The 23,279-nt window shown below is 42.4% G+C and overlaps 1 protein-coding gene and 1 long non-coding RNA gene across 6 annotated transcripts in view; one reads left to right on the top strand and one right to left on the bottom strand.

The window, feature by feature from the left end:
* Nucleotides 1-4,581: 4,581 nt before the first annotated feature.
* Nucleotides 4,582-23,279, bottom strand: part of LOC135577052 (uncharacterized) — a 37,746-nt gene continuing 19,048 nt past the window's right edge. Inside the window, exons 2-4 of the long non-coding RNA XR_010468656.1 lie at nucleotides 12,051-12,511; nucleotides 10,196-10,346; nucleotides 4,582-9,772 (exon numbers count right to left, since the gene is read on the bottom strand). This is a non-coding gene — a long non-coding RNA (uncharacterized LOC135577052). The remainder of the gene's footprint in view (nucleotides 9,773-10,195; nucleotides 10,347-12,050; nucleotides 12,512-23,279) is intronic.
* The window catches only part of LOC135577050 (lens epithelium-derived growth factor-like), a 67,438-nt gene continuing 56,984 nt past the window's right edge, over nucleotides 12,826-23,279 (top strand). The window contains exons 1-4 of one of the 5 annotated variants that reach the window (XM_065044694.1): nucleotides 12,826-12,959; nucleotides 14,045-14,174; nucleotides 17,486-17,581; nucleotides 17,965-18,027. In XM_065044694.1, coding sequence (XP_064900766.1) covers nucleotides 17,531-17,581; nucleotides 17,965-18,027 — 114 coding nt within the window. In that variant the 5' untranslated portion in view covers nucleotides 12,826-12,959; nucleotides 14,045-14,174; nucleotides 17,486-17,530. Of the gene's footprint in view, nucleotides 12,960-14,041; nucleotides 14,184-17,073; nucleotides 17,582-17,964; nucleotides 18,028-23,279 lie in introns of those variants that run through there. The other 4 variants (XM_065044693.1, XM_065044692.1, XM_065044695.1 and 1 more) reach the window with 4 other exon arrangements.

Genomic DNA, 23,279 nt, shown 5'->3' with positions numbered 1-23,279 from the left:
GTTATGGGATACCCAGCTTTATGTACTCCTTGCTTTACAAAGCTACTTCCATCAGTGAACCAGGAGTCTTCAGTGTCTTCCAGTGGCTGTTCCTTTAAATCCGGTCTGCTGGAGTAAACAGCTTCCATTGTTTCTAAGCAATTGTGGACCACAGGCTCTGAAACAAATCCACTAAGGAAAGAAGCTGGATTGACAGTGTTAGTAGTGACAATATTCACATCATCTTGTTCGAACAACACCACCTGGTATTTCAGGAATCTTGAGGGGGATAACCAATGGTTACCTTTTTGTTCCAGTATGGTTGTGACTGTATGGGACACTAACACAGTCATTTTCTGTCCCATAGTGAACTTGGGAGCTTCCTGTATATTGAGTACAACCACTGCCACAACTCGAAGACATCCAGGCCAGCCTTTACTTACTTCATTTAATTGCTTAGGGAAGCAGGCCACTGCTTGTTTATGAGGTCTTAATTGCTGTGCTGGAACACCTAAAGCAATACTTTGCTTTTCATGTGAGTACAACCAAAATGATTTGGTGACATCTGGGAGGCCCAGGGCCGGAGCCCTCATCAGTTCCTTTTTCAGTTGTGAAAAAGCCCTCCTGGCTTCTCCCATCCAATTCAACTTGGAGGTGTTTCTTTTAACAGTGCATATAAAGGCTTTACTAAAAGTCCACAATTGTAAATCTAAAGTCTGCATCAACCTATCATTCCAAGAAATGTCCGGAGCTCTTTTACCATTGCAGATTCTGGAGTCCGGCAGATAGCTTATTTTTGCTCCGTCCCCGGCTCTCGCTGTCCTCTGGAGATCTCGAATCCCAGATAAGTCACTCGGCACTGTATCATCTGGGCTTTCTGTTGGGAAACTCGATACTCACTTAATCTCAGAAAATTAGTAAACTTACAGTCCATTGCACACAATCTTCTTTGTTTTTTGTGGCTATAAGGAGATAACAAAGTCCCATTTCCTGGAAGAGCTTCCCAGGCTTCAAGTTCTTGTCACTGGGGTAACATGGTCCAGGTTAATTGGGCTTTTCTCCCAATATTGGGATTTTCTCACTCAAAAGCAAAAAGCTTCTGACTCTCTTTGTCTAATGCAAGACAGAAAAGGCGTCTTTCAAATCCAACACAGTAAACTATTTGTGATTGTCTCATAATTTGGTTAACAATGTGTAAGGGTTAGCTACTATTGGGTGTAATTTTATTTATTACTCTCAAATCTTGCGCTAACTTGATAGCTTTTACCATCTTGTTTCTTTACTCGCATTCTATCAGCAGTCTAAACTGCAGGAAGTTACTGATTTTTTTTTTTCTTTATCTTCTAATTTCAGAGGATATTGTTTGATTCTGACTGGTACAGCTCTAGGTTTCAAATTAATTTTCACTGGTTCTGCATTCTTTGATTTACCGGAAACTCTTGAAGCTCATACCCCTGGAAATACTTGATCCAATCTTTCCTGAGGTATCTGGCTTTGCTTGTCAGTTTGAATCACTGCCAAATTTAAAATCTCAGATTTTTATCTTGAATTTCACTTTGTTTGAATATTATTATTGCTTTCAATTATTTTAATAGGTCTTGTTTTAGTAACAGTTTTGGAGACTCAGGCATATAGAAGAACTTAGGAATTACAATTTGTTTTCTCAATTTATATTTGACTGTCTATAAAAAGAAAGCTTTCTCACATTGGCCAGTAGCTCCCACTACTGTTACAACATCTTTATCTAAAGGTATCAATTCCTGATTCGAAATTGAATAAAATGCTCCAGTATCAATTAAAAACTCAATTTATTTTCCCTGTTCTCCTCTTCTCTCTCCAAAGCTTCATCATCTGCCACCTCGGAAGGTAAAGGCACATAATCTTCAATTCTACCCCCCCTCCGCCCCCGGGGGCACATAATCTTCTGTACTATCCTCCCCTCTCTTCAGGGGAATTTTCTGTCTTATTCTATATGCTGAACAACATCGTTTCAGCTTCCCCTGTATTTTGTTCAGCTCCTTTTCCAATGTTAAAACAAAAGGATCCTGTGGTGCCAAATTAATACCACATTCTTTCTGCCACTCTGATTTTGCAAAGTGAAAAATATATCAATATACATAACTTGACTCTATTTTCCTTCTCTCTTCAAGAATACATTTAAGTACTATAACTCAAAGTTTAAGAGGCCACTTTTCCTCATCATCTAATTTATACAATGGCCACTGCTTATAATATTTCTTCAAGGTTTCTCTATTCACATTATCACCAGGTGGTTCCTCAATCTCTTTCCTGTGAGCTAAAATACACCCTAATGGGCTCTCAGCACTACTATACTGTCCTCCTATTATGCTTAATACAGAACAACACAGCTCATCTTATAACAAATACAAACTAGGAGTATTAATACTTATATCAATACTCCACAGATAATACTAAAAGCTATCCACGACATACAATCCTCACAATCTGTACTCCAAGCTTATCCCACTCTCTCCAAAACTTATGATTAACACAAAACAGTTCAGGCACACAGCTGAAATCTATTTAACACTCAGCAGTACGATTAGGACACTTTACAACATAGATGGGTTCACAACAGTCACACTCCTTATAAGTTAAAACTACAGCAGCTTCTACTGTATTTTTAGGCATTAAAGTGTACAACCAAAAACAAGGTGTGTCTAAGAATTAAACAAAACTACAATATGCTTTACAGCTATATACAGAGCTGACTTTACACCACAACGACTTCAGCAGAGGAAGTTTACACCACAACAGTTTCAGCAGAGGAAGTTTTTACACCACAACAATCACAGCAGAGTAAGTTTTCCACAGAAACCACTCCGCAGCAACTACAGTATACCATTAAGGTGCTAGCAACCCAGTATATGCTATCCTGCACATGACTTCTTTTTTTTTTTTTTTTTTTAAAAAGAATGCCTTCTAACCAGAGGTCCTTGTCCGTCCCCACAGCGATCCGATTGAGATGAGGAGTCTCTCCAGAGAAGTCTCCGGGGGTGCCCAAGAGAGTCCTTGACTCAACAGGTCCTGCAGCTGGGCAGAGTGGGTTCTCCTGCCTGGCTCGCCAACTGAAACGGAGAAACAAACTTAAGAGGAGAGTCAATTATACTGTTAAGTGACATTCTTTATTTTATCAGCGCTGGGGAACACTGGGGATCATCCTCCATAAGTGCCCCAGCGACTGGATGCTCTTGCATTGCTTATATTCACATAATTATTACATGTGCATTACAATTTTTGAAAATTTTGACATATAAAACATCTATACTAAGAAATAATTGATGATGTTAGTTATAATTGTTTAGTTTCTTACTTACAATACAACTATTAATTATTAGTTAAATATAAACTAAGCACTCTGCTTCTAAACAATATATTACTTAATCTTCTGTCTCCTTCTTGTCATGCAGAAGGATCTAAAACTTGAAAAATATCCCCTCATTTTGCAGATGGTCATAAAGCATTTATCATGACAATTGGTTAATGATGGGCATGTCTTTTATAACTTAATCACAGTATACATTAATTTGGCAGCTTCTCTTCACCAGCAGGTTGAGGGAGGTTATCCTCCCCTCTACTCTGCCCTGGTGAAGCCACATCTGGAGTATCGTGTCCAGTTCTGGGGTCCCCAGTTTAAGAAAGACAAGGCATTACTGGAGGGAGTCCAGCAGAGAGCTACAAACATGGTTAGAGGTCTGGAGCACTCTTCTTATGCGGAGAGACTGAGAGAGCTGGGTCTGTTCAGGCTGCAGAAGAGAATGCTGAGAGGGGACCTTATTTATACTGATCAATATCTCAAGGATGGATGTCAAGAGGATGAGACCAGACTCCTTTCAGTGGTGCCCAATGATAGGATAAGAGGCAACGGGCACAGACTGAAGCATAGGAGGTTCCATCTGAATATGAGGAGAAGCTTCTTTACTTTGAGGGTGCCAGAGCACTGGAACAGGCCGCCTGGAGAGGTTGTGGAGTCTCCTTCTCTGGAGACCTTCAAAACCCACCTGGATGCATTCCTGTGCAGTCTGCTCTAGGTGTACCTGCTTTAGCAGGTGGGTTGGACTAAACAATCTCCAGACGTCCCTTCCAACCCTAATCGTTCTGTGATTCTGTGATTCTGTGATAATGAACTGACCTACCAGGAATATAGGAGTCACTAACAAGAATTGTGGGAACTGATGTCCTACGCCCATTTATGTATCTACACCAAAAAGATATAAAAAGTAACTCACTATCTACCCAAAATGAGCTTCTCTGCAAAAGCCTCTCTGCAGGCAATATCCCATACAGACCAGACTCTCACTGGGGACACCTGGCTAACTCCATACTCTGTGATGGGATCATCTTTGAAGTGAGACTTTTTTTTTTCACATAATCCATTAGCCCCACTCCTGGGAGTGATTTGTGAGTGTCATACCAGTAACACCTCAGATAATATATTTATGGATGCGCACACAGTATATACTTGCTTCATGAGTTGAAAATTTGTAGTAAATTGTGATTTACATATATTTGCTTTACTCTTGTAATATATATATATGTAAGGAGCTGCGAGGGCGAAAAATCATGGACTCCACACAATCCAATATGAATTCAAGCGAAGCCATTTATTACAGAAACAGGCCTCCTTATACATGCAGTTATTTCCTGATCACGCGTCCACGCTCCAAGCATGCATTAGCTGATTGGATATTGTCCATGTTCACGAGCTGTCCACACGCCCGAGTCTCACTGCTGTCTTTCAGCCTTCGGGCTGGCCTTGAGATTCCTTTGGCTAGTTCAGAAATAAATCTGTATCTAATAGAAACCCATCCACACAACAGCCTCAAGAAAATCCCTCAAATCTCCCACATTTCTCCCTTTTTGTTTTTGAACCAGCCAAGCCTTGTTTACAACGCACTGAATCATCTTTGAAATACACTGCAGCATACAACATATGATTAACAACAATGATTACAGTTACATATAATGTAGCTAAGCCTTACATAATAAGATCAAACAACTACCCACCATTTGTCAAACCCTAATTCTACTATGACAATCTTATTAACGTGCTGGGTTAGTTTGTCTAAAATACTATGCATAGATCCAGAATGATTAAACAAGTTAATACAACATCCTTCTCTTAAATTCATCACAACCATGTCCTTACGATAACAACAAAAATCTATAGCAACACGATTTTGAAATGTAACATGCCTAACACCATCAACATCTACTATTAATTGAGTTAGTATCTCAGAAGTTAGATTAGCCTGTTTAAAAGACCAATAGCTTAACTTTGATATGTCTCCTAAAGCTTTACCAGCTGCTAGACTAGGGAGAAGGAGTGCAGTAGATACTATGGTAGGAATGTCTCATAATTTTACCTCATTTTTGCATTTGCTATCTAAGTGTAATATTATCCTTTTGACTCTCCTGCTGTTTGCTCAAATTGCCATTCTCCACAGAAGGTACACCACCTGCTTGCAAATAGGCTTCTAGACCACCAGGTCTGTGAGCATCCATAACACTGAATTAGGATCCATGGTTTACATCTGAAACAGTCCTCACAACTTATCTCCCTCCTGTCCGTCTGTATCCGTTGAATCTTTGTTGAATCCACTTCAATCCTTGGCCCGTAATGACACAAGCATAACCTTTTCCCCAGGTTATCAATTGATGTGGCCTTTTCCATTTACCGTTAACTAGTGATTTGACCATAACTAATGTAGGTTCTTTCTGATTTAGCATGGTTTTGGGTCATACTTGCAACATCACAGGGAAAATTTGGGCTGCACCACTTAGATATAAGTGATTCATTACATACAATGCTTTTGACAATTGGTTTTGTGGTGTTTTCCCTATTTCTCCCCCCTTTTTGTTTAAACAAAACCAAAACCAAACCAAAACAAAACAAAAAACAAACAAACAAACAAACAAACAAAACAAAAAACAAACAAAAACAAACCAGTTCAGAATCAGATACATGCGTTGGACCTTGACTACGTACTCAGAATCACAAATCAAATTTAGAGGTTCCTCCTTAAAAAGCTCTAAGTAATGTAAAGCTGCGCCAAGTTCTGCTAATTGGGTTGAACCTTCAGTAATTTGTACAGAATGATGCCAATTGTTATCTTCATGCCAGACCACTACAGCTTTATGAGACTTCCCTGAACCATCAACAAAAAGTGTGCAAGTATGTAGGATCAGACCAACTACAAGTATGGTCTGTGACCTGATGTTAAAGACTTGCAGGTTCTGCAGCAATTTACATTTTACATTTATGCATGCCAAAAGCTGTGCTGTTAAGAAAATGAGCTAGTGCAATTTACAAAGATGTAGATTGCATATAAAAAAATCAAAATTAAATTTCACAAATGGTACATGTAACAGACAAATCTGCAAGTCCAATCAAATGCAGTCAACCTGTAAGGTTGTCATAAATTTATTCCTCAAAGTTTCCAACTCCATTTTAGCTGTCATATTTATTGGATATTGTTTTCCCTTACCGGATCGACGTCCTGTTTCAGATCTATCAGTGTAGTATTTGCTTTATCGAAACATTGGCTGTTAATACTAGTGGAAATACAGCATTCGAAATTTCCTTGGAGATTCCTCACTTGCACAAGCAGATCTGCACCATCCAAGCAGCTTCTTGTAAGACATGCAACTAAACAGAATTCTCAGAAAACGTTATTTGAGCTTACAATTTGCTTAACAAATCTTGACCCAAGAGAGGTATAGGGCTTTATGGCAAATTTTTTTCAATGCAAAGCAGAGTTTGACAATTTAAATTCTTTTCTGGTCTCAAAGTTACTAGATAACAATATAAGCAATTACTCTAATGTGTAAGGATGCATCCTAAGGGGGAGCAAGGTGGAATTTTAGCAGTGGAACCGGTTCCCATTTTGTAATTATCTCCCCAAACAAAATTCTTTTGGTACCAAATAGAAATATGCAAATTAAAATACTGAGCCTAGATATGAAAACCAAATACCAAGTTCAAATATGCAGATGGATCACAGTTACACTAATTCAAGACAATATCTCAATTTTTGCATTGCACCTTTGAACCGCCTACTGCTCAGCCAGGCAGAGGTACCGCTGGGTCTCCCTGACAAAACAGGTCAGTGCGCGCTGGAGCCCAATCAGCACCCGCCCCCCCGCCGCTGCAGCAAGCTGGACTGGGCAAGGTTTTTATTAGCGTCTCATCTGGTGTGCTACAACTGTTATTCCAAAACCAGGATTCTTTACTTGATGTGCATACAAAAGAGCCAAATCCAGCACATCGAGATGAGACACAGCCTATCACAGAGTTGTGCAAGTCTGGATATTGGAATATCCAAGTGCTTTCCTATGTTTTAAAACACCTCCCAATACCGATTTCTTAGGAACACGACTGAAAGCAGTCATTCCTGACCCCATCTCGTAAGTAAAAACCATGAGAAGAGGGAGGGAGGGGGGGAAGCACAGGGCTGCTTGCAGCACGAGTGGGAAAAGTGGGGAGAAAGTTTTACGGTGTACTTATACCACAAAGAAAAAATTCTAACAACAACCAGTGAAACAATTAACTCACATTCCTGACAAGCTGCTTGATTTTCAGAGGGGCAATACACAGAAGCATATAATATGTACTGTAAAACTCGCAAATAACACGTTGATAGCAAACATTAGCATTCTCTACTGCTAATTTCAACACCAGTGCTTCCTTAACTTCTGAGTTTTCAACCTGCTTATTGATGGCCTCTTGAAGATGGTCAGTAAATTGCATGTAATTCTCACTGGGACCCTGATAGTAGTTATAAAAGATTTGGCTGCTTTGTTGGTTTCAGACACCTCTACTATAGCTTGATATGCAAGGTCTGTTGACTGCCTCAGGATTTCAGAAACTTATCGTGCCTGTAATTGTGGTGTGTCAACTAGTGTCTGTTCCAAGAGTTGGGGGATACCTGCCCCTTTCAACGAGTCCCCATCATTCCATTCTAAATGATCTATAGCTGTTACATTGCATAGGTCTAATTTTGCTTGAGTCTTTCATAGTTTTTATCTGATCTTGGGGCAACACGTACACATACTCCTTTAACTTCTCAAGAAAATGCTGCAGACCCTCATCCTCATCCGAGTCCTCAGATAATGCGGACTTGAGCGGTGCTGGAGAATCATTGGTAATGGGGGGGTTCGGAACAGTGCACATTCTCGCCAATACTTTCTAGCATCATAATTATTTGTATAACCCGAGTCCCCAGGAGCACCCCCTTTCCCGTCGCGATCATCATGACCGCATTGCCGACTGCTGGATTCACTCGCTGTTAGCTGATCTAATCTGTCACACAGTTCTGTTGCCCAGTTCTTATCCAGTGACTCCTTCTGCTCTCTCGTGGAAGTTGGAGGGTTAAAAGGCATTAAAGGCAGATACAAATTGGTAAAAGGACTGATAGTACACTTGTTCACGACCTTAGCATTCTCAGCTTTCACAGGTTCTTTAGGCAAATCGTCCGACTCCAATCCTTTGGACTTGTTGTTCTCACCAGGGTTGGACAGTGGTACAGGAGGCCACCCGCTCGGCATTTTTCCTCCCCCCGCCCCGGACTGCTGAACTATCGGGGGTGCCGAAAGCACAGCAGGGGATGGAATAGGGAGGGTATCAAAGACACGAACCGGGTAAATTTCACAGCAACTTTCAGGATACTTAACAGGCTGCAACGCTGCAAAAATTCCAGCAGCAGCAGACCGTTCAGCCTTAAGATCTTTTAAGGTAGTGATTGTAAGCTTCCATGTAGTTACTAATGATTTAGCTTCTTTATCTCCATTGCTGACTTTATCCCATAATTTCTGCCCTATATCGTCCCAAAGTTCAGGTTTTGAGTCACTAATGCTTGTAACAGTCTTTTCAGGCTTTAATTGCTTCACTGTAGTAATTATCAGTTTCCAGGTGGTTACAAGGCCGAGAATATCTTTTTCACTGTGACCGATTGCCTTCCACAACACAGTTCCCACTTTATCCCAAGTCTCTATTTGAAAAACTCCTAACACGTCAGCAGGAAAGCCATTGCCTCAACACCAAATTAATAGTCTTTTGAGGTTACTCTCCTCATACTTCACCCCTCTCTTAGAGAGAATATGCGAGAGGAGCTGCAGTATTTCTTCTTCTTCTTTAAAAATATTCTGCCCCATCTCCTCTCGCCCCCAGCTGCTCACCTCTTTGGGTGTCCGTTGCAATGCTATCGGATCCTTTATCCCTCCTCTGTCGCTTCTGTAGCGATCAATCAGGAGTCACGCAGCCCGCAGACTGCGTCCCGGTCACGGTCCAGCCGGGCCATTCCAGCTGGGGCTCGCTCCCCACAGCAGTCGTCCCCCTTCCGTAAATTCTCCTTATGGATCACATCGGAATCACCACTTGCGAGGGCGAAAAATCATGGACTCCACACAATCCAATATGAATTCAAGCGAAGCCATTTATTACAGAAACAAGCCTCCTTATATATGCAGTTATTTCCTGATCACGCGTCCACGCTGCAAGCATGCATTAGCTGACTGGATATTGTCCATGTTCACGAGCTGTCCACACGCCCGAGTCTCACTGCTGTCTTTCAACCTTTGGGCTGGCCTTGACATTCCTTTGGCTAGTTCAGAAATAAATCTCTATCTAATAGAAACCCATCCACACAACAACCTCAAGAAAATCCCTCAAATCTCCCACAAGGAGCTATTAAGGAAAGAATGTTGTCTTCGCAATCCACAATCTGGAACCTGGCCCAGCAGATAAGGACTGAGTCATCCGGGACTATCAGACCTTGAATGTAAAACAAAGTCTTTTTGCACAAAATCTCAGAAATGCGCTAGTGCAAACCCGTTTCCATGGTTAAAAGTTAAGTCAGGGGGTGGGTAATAGTCAGAGAACCAAGGAATCATACCTTAAATTAAAATGAAAAAATAAGGGGAGAGGGTCATTAGAATTAGATTAGTGGGAGATGTAAACAGAGGTGGGACATCCGGGAAGCGTCAGATAGGCTATAAACCCTGGAGTATCTAACTGGTGGGGAAACAGGAGAGGGAATTTGTGGCTGGGATTAGGGGAATATAAACAGGGGCTTGAGCCCTGTTCGGTGTGCCTACCTTAGGTAGAACACCTGGTCTTGCAAAATTGTTAACAAAATATGCTTTGTTGAGAGATCCTACCTGAGCCTATTATATTGGCAAGATAATAGTTTCTTACAGTTTGGGGGCTCGCACGGGAGTCGAAGTCATCATCTTGGGGGTCCCTGATGCTGAAGGCCCTGTTGATTTCAATGGTTCTGTAGCTCGTCAGTAGGGACTCCAGGAAGGACTGACAGAAATCCCGAGACTGTATTGAAGAAGGTGGATCCCTGCAAATGATAGGGGAAAGGAAAAAGTGGTAGGCATAATCCAAGCGACCAGGCAAATCCGTGCATGAACCAAGGTAAAAAAATGGACTGTTAAATATTACCGAGGGGGGAGGGGGGGGCATTCTGAGAGGCTTTTGTGTGTGAGTGATATAGACATACTACTTTTAGTACGAAGCAAGTGCAGAGTCTGGATCTGTGGACGGAGAAGGACGAGGCGGAAGGACAAAGTGAAAGAGAAGCCTTGGGACTCAGAATGGGATATAAAAATGCTAGGCCTAGGGAGGATAAAGGAAAAACCCCTGATGACATTCCTCCAGACAGTCCATTAGGGAGGATGTTAAGGTACTGGGGAGACATGTCATGTAAAAAAAAGAAGGATAAAAAGAAAATGATAAATTATTGTGGTTTTGTCTGAACAAAGGAGCCCATAACAGGGCGGAAGTTATTTTTGCCAAAATACAGATCTGATGATGACTGGCTGTGCCAAGATCTAAATTTGTATGTAAATCAAAAAACGCCCTTCTCTCAAGAGGAGTCAGGTTATGCAGCTTGCTGGATACATTGTACTTTGAAAAAGACAGAGCACCTCTTTCTGCTAAAAGTGGAAGAGGAGGAGGTAAAAAAGGAGGAATCCCAGCAATGGGATCCTCTGCAATGTTTACCTCCCCGTTATAATGTACTGTTCTCTTTTAATCCAAGCTAGCAATACAACCATGATAGCCGCTCACCCCCTCCCCACCCCTGCAAATAGGGGAGAGAATCAAAAGGGAAGGGAGAAACTTGGACTGAGATAAACACAGTTAAATAAAATAACAAAATACTAATAAAAAGAGAGAAAAAGGCAGAAAAGGCTCAGAGACCTCTGCAAAACAGCAGGATGGCAAAAAGACTGAACTAAATGCCCTGAACAGGTCTCCGAGAGCAAAGAGCCAAAGAGAGAGACCAGAAGATCCTGACTCTCCCTTAAATATGAAGCATGACGCTAATGGGATGGAATATACTTATTGATCAGTCTGGATTGTCAGTCAAGGTCTGCTCCATCTATGCCCCCCTTCTTCGATGCCTCCATCCCCTGCCTCCACTGGGACGGCAGACAGAAGGGCCTTGCTAGCACTTCCCTCAAATGCTGGCATGTCACCCTTGGGTATGCCTCTGCCACACCTGGTTTCCTCCCCTTCCCCCTTCAAATATAGTTTAAAGCCTTCTCAATGAATCCTACTAACTCCTGCCCCAGGATTCTTTTCCCCTTTTGAGACAGGTGTGTCGTATTTGTTCCTGGCAGGCCAGGTGCCATGTAAGCTGACCCATGATGAAAAAACCCAAAATTCTGCCAGTGACACCAGTCCTGCAACCAGGTATTGATCTGGTGGGTCTTCCTGCATCTTTCTTCGTTGTATCCTGCAACTGTGGGGAGATTGGAGAACAGTGCTTGTGCTCGTGATCCCTTGACCATGCATCCCAAGGCCCTGAAGTCTCTCTTGATTGTCTTTAGTTTTCCCTTTTTGGTTTCATCACTGCCTACCTGAAAAATTATTAGGGGATAATAGGCTGAGGACCAGTCATGGGGGAGTAATTTAGAGTTCTGCTTACTGCAGAACAATATTTAGATTTATCAAAGAGAAGTGCAACTTAAAAGAGTTCGATGGCAGGTTCACTCTATTATTTACTGCATGGGGGAAATATGTCAAGCCAAATGCTGCTTACCTTCTCTCCAGGTGCCTGTACCCGTTCCCTCCCTAATAACCGTTCACTCCAAAGGCTGTGACTTGGAGCTCCGGAGGCAGACTTTCAGGCGAGGCCTGTATCCCATGCAGTGCAAACTTTCAGGATTCTTCCCTCCCTGATAACCGTTTGCTCCAGAGTCTGTATTTTAGAGCTCTGAAGGCAAACTTTCAGGCGAGGTGTGATAATTGTATGCAGAGCAGACTTTCAGGAAACAAAATTCTCAGAAAAAAAAATAATTAATGGAGTAGAATACCAGGAGGGCTGACTCAAGCTGGGTACCTGCACAGAGGTCCAACCCGAGCATAGAAAACCATAGACTTTTATATCTTTACAGACCATTCATACCACGATTCAGTCCAATGGCGATTTTTCAGTTTGGGGTCATCTTGCTTCTCATTGGATCTTTTTCACCGATCTCATATGTGCCTTCTGCAAAACCTCTGCAAAACGGCAAGATGGCAAAAAGCCGAACTTTAGACAACATAACAGAAACACAACCGTTGCCATCAAATACCTCAGCACAGAAAGCTGACCTTGTTGTTTTGACTGGAACCTAAGCCACAAGATAAGCGAGTTAATATATACAGACTCTAAATATGCTTTTGGAATTGTACAGAGGCACATGGGACAATATGTAAAGAAAGAGGACTTCTGACTTCACGAGTGTCACCTATCAAACATGAGCAAGAAATGTTGAAGCTATTAGAAGCTCTTCTAAAACCTAAAAAGGCTCACCAAATTGGACAAATGTTAAAAGATATGCAATTGGACCTAAAATGCAAAGTTGTAAGATAGGCTTTAAGCTCCCATCTGGAGAGGTAAAAGAGAGGGAATTTTATGGGATTGAGGCGTGGAAATGACCTTACAACCCTTGAGATTGTAAAGAAGGTATGTATTTATGACGCCGGACGCACAGGGGATAGCTCCGCCCAAGATGTGTGTTTTTACAGTAGTTGTGAGCTTGGTTAAATACAGTAAAGTGTTACATATTCATGAAAGTATTAGGAATGCCTATACATATTCATAACCTGTCCCCGAGAAAGCAGTTATTACAATGAGTTCCGGGAGACCATTTCCATAGTCTCCACCTCTGGCTCCTCCTGGTTGCAGCTGTGCAGTGATCTTGAACCCGGGTCCTCTTCTCTGTACACGGTCACCTTTGGTCTAGTGTGATGAGTTGGTTAGGACTCAGACTGCTGAGTTGGTTAAAACTGGCATATCTTCTGTCCTGTGCCCAAGTTTCTGTTATCTAGTTCACTCAAGGATGCACCCAAGGATTATTATCTTTGCAAGGCATCAGCGAACTCCTGTTTCTCGTACAATAAGTTACACAAAGCTAAGCAAGGCTATGCGGGTTTAAGGGTTAGCTCTCTGTTGGCTCTTTAAGTCTAGTGATGTGGGCTAAGGGTTAGTTCTCTAAGTGTCAAGTGTTAGTTCTTTAAGTGTTAATCAGTTAATTGTCAATTCCCTGTATCGGGATTATATTGGTAAATTAATCTTTCTGAATTTTCTAGATGGCCTGAAGCTTTCCCATGCCAGACCAACAAAGCTAGAGAAGTAGCAAAGAAATTATTGAATAAAATCATACCAAGGTTTGGCTGTTCCACATTTTATAGCAGAAATAATACGGACTATTTTTACTCTTCTGGGGGTAAGATGGGACTTGCATGCCCCTTAGAGATCTCAATCTAGTGGAAAGCTAGAAAGAATGAATGAATCAATCTATAAAAAGGCAATTAGCTAAATTGTGACAGGGAACTCATTTAAAATGGATAGGTGTGTTGCTAATTATTTTTCTGAGAATTCACATTACTTAAAGAATAAGAGAAAAAATAAGCCCTTTTGAAATATTATATGGGAGACCCTATTCAGTAAACTTGACAGGAGAAACTGATCTAAATGCATATTTTGGGGACCCAAATGCTCATCGAATAAATGTTGTCTTTGGGAAAAACTTTCTCATCATTACATAGGTATATCCAGGAGAAAGCACCTGTGGCATTGGATGTGACTGTATGTATCTTCCTTCTGACCTGGAGATCCAGTCTGTCCTTGGACCTGAAAGGACAAACTTTGAAAGAGTGGTAGAGAAGACTCTGTACGGTACTGCTGGTAACTAACACAGCTGTGAAACATAAAGGAGTCAGTTTCTGGATTTACCACACTAGAATAAATAAAAGAACAGAGACTGAGTAGAAATCAGAAACCACTCCTTTAACACTGAAACTTAGGGAAACATAATGAACTGCACTCAGACTGAAATAGAATCTTATACAGAATTTGATTGTCTTCAAGGAGGTTTGATTGTAGCGTTAATATTAGTCTGTTTTCTTTGTAGATATCTGTTTAAACGTGTATTACAGTTACATAAGTCTTTGCCTGTTATATGGTACAGCAAGTTCACTGTTAAATCAGGAGAATCCATGGACCCAAAATGTACATTTTATGATGATCCGGAAAACCATGCAGATAGCTGACAAGACCAATTGCTGAGTATGCACATATTACCTAGAGAATTCAAGTAAAGGAGTTCTTATATTAGAAATGCCTCTCCCTATTAATATATCTTGGGAAAACACTTCATTCGAAAGTTGATCAATCGAAAAGAATCATGACTGAGTTAGAGGAGATTTGGAAACATACTGCAGTCTTGCATGAGGTACAAAAAGCAATACCTCTTACAGATTTCAAGAAGTTTGGACATGATTGATGTCGTGGATTCCTGATTTACAGAAATGAATTAAGAAATTGATTGTCATTATTGTATTAGCAATTGCTATATTTGTATGTTTGCATGTTTTGTTGCAATGTGTGATGAAATGTTGTGCTGCAGTCACTAAAAGAGTTTAGAAAAGGTGAGACATTCAATATATATAGATGAATTGTTGTCATCACTTGAAAGAATGAGTGAATCCTGTCTGCAATTGCTAACCTACAGATATATAAATCCTTGAGGTTTTAGTGGTCACACAACAAAGATAAGAATGGCTTGCAAAACACTTAATCACAAACTATAGACACTACTGACCTTGCAGCTTAGACATTTTGAGGTCCGCACAATTAGTTGAGTCTTGCTTTAATACGTATCTCAAGACTGTTAACTACATAGACTGTGCTCTAGAAAACAGATATGTGATAGATAATTTGACACAACAAATGGAGGTCTTAGCCAAGACAACTGCCCGGAGTGTAAAACAATTAGACAAATTCAAGCCAACACGGAAGTTACCTTGCATAATAGGTAGGCCTTAGATTTGTAACTATTAAAAGAACATGGGGTTTGCAGTTTCCTGAAATTGGACCATGATCGCTGTTGTATCCACATACCAAATGTGATGAAAAATTTAAATGATCAAGTTGGGGTTATCAAAGAGGTAGCGAAACAATGACAGGACCATAGACAAAATATAGAAAGCATGTGGATTAATAAGATATTATCTCAAATGAGGTGCAAGGTGGTTAGCATCATCAGTGCAAACAGGAACAATTATTTTAGTCTTAATAATTGTGTTTATCATGATTTTAGGATGTGTAAAGAGAGCCATAGAAAAAGCAATTTGGAAGTAAATGATCAAGATTATATTTTAATGAGGGTTAAAACCTAGTGAACGCAAACCCCCAAGAAAAGAGAAGTGATTAATGATACCTAAAATCAGCAATTAGTAATAAAATAAGTCTATATGAATAAGGGTCACTGATCTCATATGTGCCCTTGGATATGCCTCTGCCACACCTGGTTTCCTCCCCTTCCCCCTTCAAATATAGTTTAAAGCCTTCTCAATGAGTCCTACTAACTCCTGCCCCAGGATTCTTTTCCCCTTTTGAGACAGGTGCGTCGTATTTGTTCCTGGCAGGCCAGGTGCCATAGAAAACCATAGACTTTTATATCTTTACAGACCATTCATACCATGATTCAGTCCAATAGCGATATTTCAGTTTGGGGTCATCTTGCTTCTCGTTGGATCTTTTTCACCGATCTCATATGTGCCTTTGTTTTGTTTAGCTGTAGATATTCTTTATAGTCCACAGCCTTGCAGGTGCTGTTTTGTCTGAATAAATCCTTTCCTTCTCAGCAAACTGCAAAACAGGCCTTATCTTGCAAGTGTAGTTTCTAGTTTGTAGTTGCTTTTGGTAACTATGAGCAGAACTTCACAGCTTAAGATTTCAGCAAATCCAGCTTACTAAGTAACATGAAGCAGGGAGTATATTAAAAATCACACAACTTTATACTTCTAGATGATTCATTCTATTCAGTATGCATTTACTTCAGCTAAATGATTAATATGAAACTTAAATTGGGCTCATCCACTGACCTGTGAGTAGTAAAACCATCACCATACAGCCAACTTATTTAGCAGAGAGGGCTCAAAGTAGGATCACTCAGGCTGTCATATTTATTGAATAAAGTCCAATTGCGTATAGTGGGAAAGGTATGCACGAGACTACCTGTACCCACAACTTTGTCAGTTTTCAGTTGCTATACCAGCCTGATCCCCTTCTATGACAAGGTGACCCACCTAGTAGATGAGGGAAAGGCTCTGGATGTTGTGTACTTAGACTTCAGTAAAGCCTTTGACACCGTATCCCACAGCATTCTCCTGGAGAAGCTGGCAGCTCACGGCCTGGATGGGTGTACTCTGAGATGGATAAAGAACTGGCTGGAGGGCCAGGCCCAAAGAGTTGTGGTGAAGGGAGCCAAATCCAGTTGGTGGCCGGTCACGAGTGGTGTTCCCCAGGGCTCAGTATTGGGGCCAGTTCTGTTTATTTCTCTTGATCAATGATCTGGATGAGGGGATTGAGTCCGCCCTTAATAAGTTTGTAGATGACACCAAATTGGGTGGGAGTGTTGATCTGCTGGAGGGTACGAAGGCCATACAGAGGGGTCTGGACCAGCTGGATCGTTGGGCTGAGTCCAATTGTCTGAGGTTTAACAAGGCCAATTGCTGGGTCCTGCACTTGGGTCATAACAACCCCAGGCAGCGCTACAGGCTCGGGGAAGAGTGGCTGGAAAGCTGCCTGGCAGAAAGGGAATCTAGGAGTGCTGATTGACAGCCAGTTGAATATGAGCCAGCAGTGTGCCCAGGTGGCCAAAAAGGCTAACCGCATCCTGGCTAATAAAATAAGTGCTGGTGTCATTTTTTTTTTTTAGTTCTGTCATGGTATGTTGCAATAATTTTGACCCGTTTTGACAACTGTTTTTAAATATGAAAAAAATGTAGAGAGCAAGAGGTACACATGTGAAAATGGACATGTTTGATTTGGGGTTATTGATATCTGTCTAACGAAGCAATGTGCATATACAGCCATAAACTTTTTAAATCAAAAGTACAAAGCAGTCTGATAGTTGAGCTCTTCTTTTTCACTTCTGTTTTTCTATAAATGAACTAACTCCACGTTAATTTTTCCATTTTCAGTCATCAAGTAAACAGGATAATAATTTACCTACAGAAGACAAAGAGATGGATACTGTCAAACTGGATGATGTCCCGTTTGAAAAACTCAGTAGCAAAGTACGTGGAATGTTGCTCTTTTTAACCTAAAGAAGTTAACTTTAATACTGTGTACTTTGACTTGTGCCGGTATATTCAAACACTGAGAAGCTACAGTTGCTGGCACTGTGGCTGTCTCGGGAGTGGCTTAAAATGCAAAGTTTCATATGTATTCAGATATATTTATACTGCTCACTGAAGCTAATGGGAATTAGAGAGATCATCAGAGAGCAAATTTTAATGCAATGATATTAACTAACAGAAAGCGTCTTGATGTGATGATTTTTTTTTTTCCCTGTCGCATGTCAGAAGCTTCAGTTACGTGATTTCCCTGATAAATTCTTGATCATTTAAACTATATCTTAAGTTTGCTAAGACACTTTATTTTTTTCTTATCGTCATAGGATGTGATGAAAACAAATGATATATGCATTCCTGAAGTCGCTAGAAGAGGAAGGAAGAGAAAGGTAACAATATATTTAACTAACTTGTTAGAATCTAGATTGAAAGGTATTTTCTTATGGGATAGTCCAAATTCTTTAATAATAGATTGCATCAGTTTATAGTGCTTTTTCCTTCCCCTGTGCGCACCATCACCCCCCTCCCCATTTGAAAGGGTTGTAGTAACTTCCGTTTTCCCACTCACAATTCTGCGTTTGAACTTGATGCAAAGTAGGGAACTCCCATCTTTTCCTGGTTTAGTGTAAATAAGAAATGTTAAGGAACAAATTGTTGTTAAACCACTAACAAAATAATATATTTCGATCCCCCCAACAATTCTATAATGTGTTCATAATACTGAATCAAACACTTGAAATACTGACCCTTTCCATTAGGCTATGCTTACGTAGTGACATTGATCCGACATAAATCTGGCCGCCTTCTGAAAGCAGTGGTCCCAGCTGCTTGCACTTCTTGTGCAAGCCAGATCGGGGAGCTGATCTAGAATAAAGTGAGGTAAAGTCTAATTTTAAGTCGAAGCCATTTCCTCATCCAACTTGCTTGCATTAGTGCTGGCGGCAGAAATTAGTAGGAAGGTATAACCATGGCCTTAGTGTGCTATGCCATGAATCATTAGCATACTGAATATCAGAAATATAAAGAAAGATGCAACATTTGTATGTCCTTATGAAAATTAGTTCTCTTTAAAAAACACCCTGAGTTTAAACAGTACCTTATTAAAAATCCAGTGTCCAACCTGGGACACTGAGGAGCCAAAAGTTTGTGTGGGTGTTTTGGGTTTTTTTGACTTCCCAAAGGGACAAAAACCTCTTAGATGACACTCTGAAAGAGAGGTCTCATTCTTGAACTTTTTAATCACTTGAGCTTTCTGGTTCTTTGGCCTCAAAATGGCTTCCAGGCCCAAGATGATTTTCTCTGTCAGGCATGTGCAGCTCTGCTCAGATGAAAAAGGTGTTTGAAAACTTCTCCCATAAGTTCTTTAAAATGGATTAAGATTTTTTTATTATATTTTTTTTTTTTTAAGTCCGAGCCTGACCTTATTCATATAAAACTAGACTAATTGCATCCATCCCCATGTCAGTGGTATGAGCTAGAACTAGTCTTGATACATTTGGTACTAACAAGGCTGCAAGTATATGTAGTGGACAAAGACGTACAAAGGGGTACATTTTCTTTAATCTTCCTTTTCTGTCCAACGTACCTGTAGTACGTGTGCCAGTCAGGTTTGTCTCTGTATGTTCTTGTTTATGTCTCCTTTGACCAGATACCCTTAAAGGAGCAGACACTCTCCTTCCACATACCCTTTCAAAGACATGCAGCTGACTGCCCACGCCAACATGAGTGCTCACAGCCAAGTTCTCTTATCAACTACGCTTGCTGTTTGCAGCCCATTCTTGTGTTACGAGACAAGAGCTTTGGCTACAAGACAAGAGTTTTGAACTGTGACAAGAATGGGCTGCAGAAGGGAAGTGCAGGCAGGTAGGAGAATTCGGCTGTGAATATTGTGTTGACATGGGCAGTGTCTGCAGGTCCTTGCACAATCAAGAGAATAGCTTGTTGGTAAAGATGGTTTTTGGCTTCAGTCAGAGTGCAATAAGAATTAGTTGCAGAAGGCAGTTGTAGGCAGGAAAGAGAAAATGGCTGTGAGCACTTGCGTTGGTGTGGGCAGTAGCTGTGTGTCCTTTTTAAGTGAGCGGTTGAGATGAGCGCTTAGTGGTAGACACGAGTTTCAGCCATCAAGCAAGGGGAAGCAAGGTGCTTGACTGAAGTCAGGCGTGCAACAGAATGGGCTGTGGAAGGCAAGGCATATGCAGGAAAGAGAAGTTGGCTCTGAGGACTTACGTTGGTGTGGGCAATGGCCACACTTAAGAAGTGCATAGATCAGACGAGAGCTTATCAGTAGAAGTGAGTTTTGGCTGGTGTGTGTGTGTAAGCCCAGAGCTTGGGTCAGAGTGGGAGAAGAATTTACTGCAAAAGGCACTGTAGGTACTCAAGAGAATTTGACTGCAAGATTGTGTTGGAGTGGGCAAGGGTTGGCAAGGAGGATAAGGGTTAGGCATGAGATGGGTGGGCTGGTAGGATAGGGTTTTGGCTTGGAGGAGCTGGTGTTCAGGGCAAGGGTTGGTCCTGGAGTGGTTGTCACGTAGGGTATGCGTTGGGCTTGGAAGAGCTGGTGAGTAGGGTAAGGATTGGTCTTAGAGGGGTTGTTGGTAGGTTATGAGTTGGGGTTGGTGAGCAGGGAAAGGATTTGGCTTGGAGGTGTGGGTGGGTAGGAGAAGAGTTGGAGACGGAGGGATTGGATAGAGTACGCATTGGACTTGGAGGGGATGGCATTGGAGAGGTTTGGCTTGCTTTGAGAGGTTGGGTGTGGAATGACTAATGGACTTGGGAGGGATAGGCTTGGAGGGGTTGGTGGGAAGGGTAAGGGTTGGGCTTGGGGGATTTGGGGTTAGGGTAAGGGTTGGGCTATTTGGGTTTGGGCTTGGAGGGGTTGGTGGGTAGGATAAGGGCTGTACTTGGAAGGAGTGGGGTTGAAGGATTTGGTGGGCATGGAAAGGGTTGGGCTTGGAGTATTTGGGGTTGGGGAAAATGTTGGTCTTTGACAGGTCGACAGGCAGGTCAAGGGTTGGGCACTGAGGGGTTGGTGGACAGGGTAAGGGTTAGGCTTGGAAGGGTTGTTTGGCAGGGTAAGGGTTGAGCTTGGAGGGGTTGGCATCAGGACTTGGAAGCATTTGTCTTGGAAGGTTTGGTGGTTCGGGTAAGAGGGGTTGGCGTTTGGGTTGGGTAAAGTCTTGGAGTTTAAGGAGTTGGGGGGGTTCAGGCTGAGGGTTGGGCTCAGAGGGGTCGGCAGTTAGGGTAAGGGTTTGGTTAGAGAGGCGCAGATAGGGTAGAGTGTTGTTGTTAGCAAGTTTGGTGGTTAGACTAGGCCTTGTGCTTAGAGGGGTTGGGGGTTAGGCTGGGGGTTGGGTCTGAGCTACTTTCAGTTGGGGTTAGAGTGGTTGGGGTACAGGTTGGTCTTGGAGGAGTTGGCAGGAAGGGTAAAAGTTGGGGTTGGAGGGGTTGGTGGGTTGACTAGACCTTGGGCTTACAAGGGTTGGTGGTTAGAGACGTTGGCAGTTAGAGGAGTTGGGGTTTAGGCTAGAGGATGGGCTGAGAGGGGGTTGGATAGGGTAAGGTTTGGGCCTAGAGTACTTGGTACTTAGGGTTAAGGGATGGGCCTGGAGGGGTTGGGCTTAGAGGGGTGAGCAGCTAGGTTTAAGAGTAGGTCTTTGAGGGCTTAACCATCTGGGTATGGTTGAGCTTGGAGGGCTTGGTGGGGATGTGTCAGGGCTTGGAAGAGGTTGGTGGGTAGAGGAAGAGTTGGGGTTGGCTATTAGTGGAAGTTTTGGGCTTGGATGGGTTGGTGGTTGGGGTATGTTTGGGGGTTAAAGAACTTGGAGGTTAGGCTAGAGATTGGGCTTGGAGGGGTTGATGGATAAGAAAAGGGTCATGCTTGGAGGGGTTGGTCAGTAGGGTAAGGGTGGGCTTGGAGGATTTGGGGTTGGGATTGGAGGGGCTAGCGCATAGGGGAAGGGTTGGAGAGATGCATCGGGCATAATTGGCGAGGTTTTGGTAGGAGGGGCAGGCTGCAGGGGTGACCTGCGTAGGAGGAGGTCATGGACTGTCCTGTGCTGGTCATAGCCGGTTCCAGCTGGCTGAGCAAGAGACAAAATGGACTGACTGTGCACCAATACTGAACCACTCAGTTGACTTTACAGTGCCTCTGCAAAAATATATCGAAGGGTGGTAAATGCCGAGAAAACAATGTCAGAGCAGGACGACCGGCCCGTGGGGAACCCGTGATGGAGCAGTCTGTTCCTGAAGGACTGTACCCCGTGGAAAGGATCCATGTTGGAGCAAGGGAGAAGTGTGAGGAAGGAGAGGCAGAGACAAACTCTTACGAACTGGCCGCAACACCCCATTCTCCACCCCGCCCTGCACCACTCGTGGAGTCAGGAGGTAGAAGAGTAGGGAACAAAGGAGTGAAGTTGAGTCTGGGAAGAAGTGTGTGTGCGTGGGGTAGGTGTTTTTAGTTTCATCTTTGCTTCTCACCATCCTACTCTATTTTTAATCGGCAACAAATTAAATTATTTTTCCCCAAGTCGAGTCTGTTTTGCCCGTCATGGTAATTGGTGAGTGATGTCCCTGTCCTTATCTTGACCCATGAGCTTTTGCATCTCATTTTCTCCCCTTGTCCTGCTGAGGAGAGGGAATGAGAGAGCGGCTGGGTGGGGTTCTGGCAACCAACCAAGGTCAACCCACCACAGTGTGTATGTTTATGCCTCTGTTTGTTTGAGTGCTTACTGCGAATACATGCTTACCCTCGCTACTGGTTGGACCTGGGGACATGGAGCTGTGGCAGCCTTGCTTCTCTCAGGCTGTCGGATTCAGAAACCCCTAACATCGAGGACAGAGAGAGGGGGAAGGCAGAGAGATGAGGGGAGAGAGGGGGAAGACAGAGAGAGGGCAAAAGGAGGGGCAGAGAAGGAGATGCTGAGAGAGAGAGGCAGTGCCGTGGTTTAGGTCAGGACAGACTAAACACACGCGTTAATTACTATGCAATAATTGTATCCACATGAAGGAGTTTGGCAATTCATCGCCCCTGTGAGAGAGTGTTTATTAATGCATAGAACCCTATCTCAAATGTCTACAGGGACAATTTTGTTTTGTTCACTGTCTGTTCATAGCCATGGAGATGTCAAGCTATGCGTCCGTAACTGGCCAGCCATTATGACCGGTAATTCCACTCCTTGGACGTATGTAGCCCACACAGGTTGGTTTTTGCACCTAATTCTTAGAAGTGCCTTCGCATCTTAGGTGTGCAGCTCACAGCTAAGTACTTCTCCTACTGAGGTATTAGGAAGAAGCAATTTATCGGCTCTGCTTTCTCAGTGTTTTCCTTCACAGATTAACCATCCTTGTTCATTATCAGCAAAGTGGCCAGTTGCATACTTTGGCAGGTAGTGTCCAAAGAGTCATTCTGAACAGCAGTAGAAATAGTCTTAGATACGTTTCTCATGACTTCCCAGGTCTTTTTTTCTGTTCAGTGCAATTGGAGGTGAGCCATTTCTAATCAGATAGCAGCTTTAGCTAGCCCCTCAAGGCGCTGAGAGGTTAGTTGTCCAACCAGTTGCATCTGGGCTTGGAAGGCTTGGATATCCATGGTGTTTAAGGCAACTCCTCCAAGTCCTAGCGCTCCCGATATGTCTCTTTTAGT

Source organism: Columba livia, chromosome W (assembly GCF_036013475.1).
Source record: "Columba livia isolate bColLiv1 breed racing homer chromosome W, bColLiv1.pat.W.v2, whole genome shotgun sequence".
In the NCBI taxonomy this organism is placed as follows: Eukaryota; Metazoa; Chordata; class Aves; order Columbiformes; family Columbidae; genus Columba; species Columba livia.
Note: the sequence above shows the minus strand (reverse complement) of the source record. Positions and strands in the feature narration are given on the sequence as shown.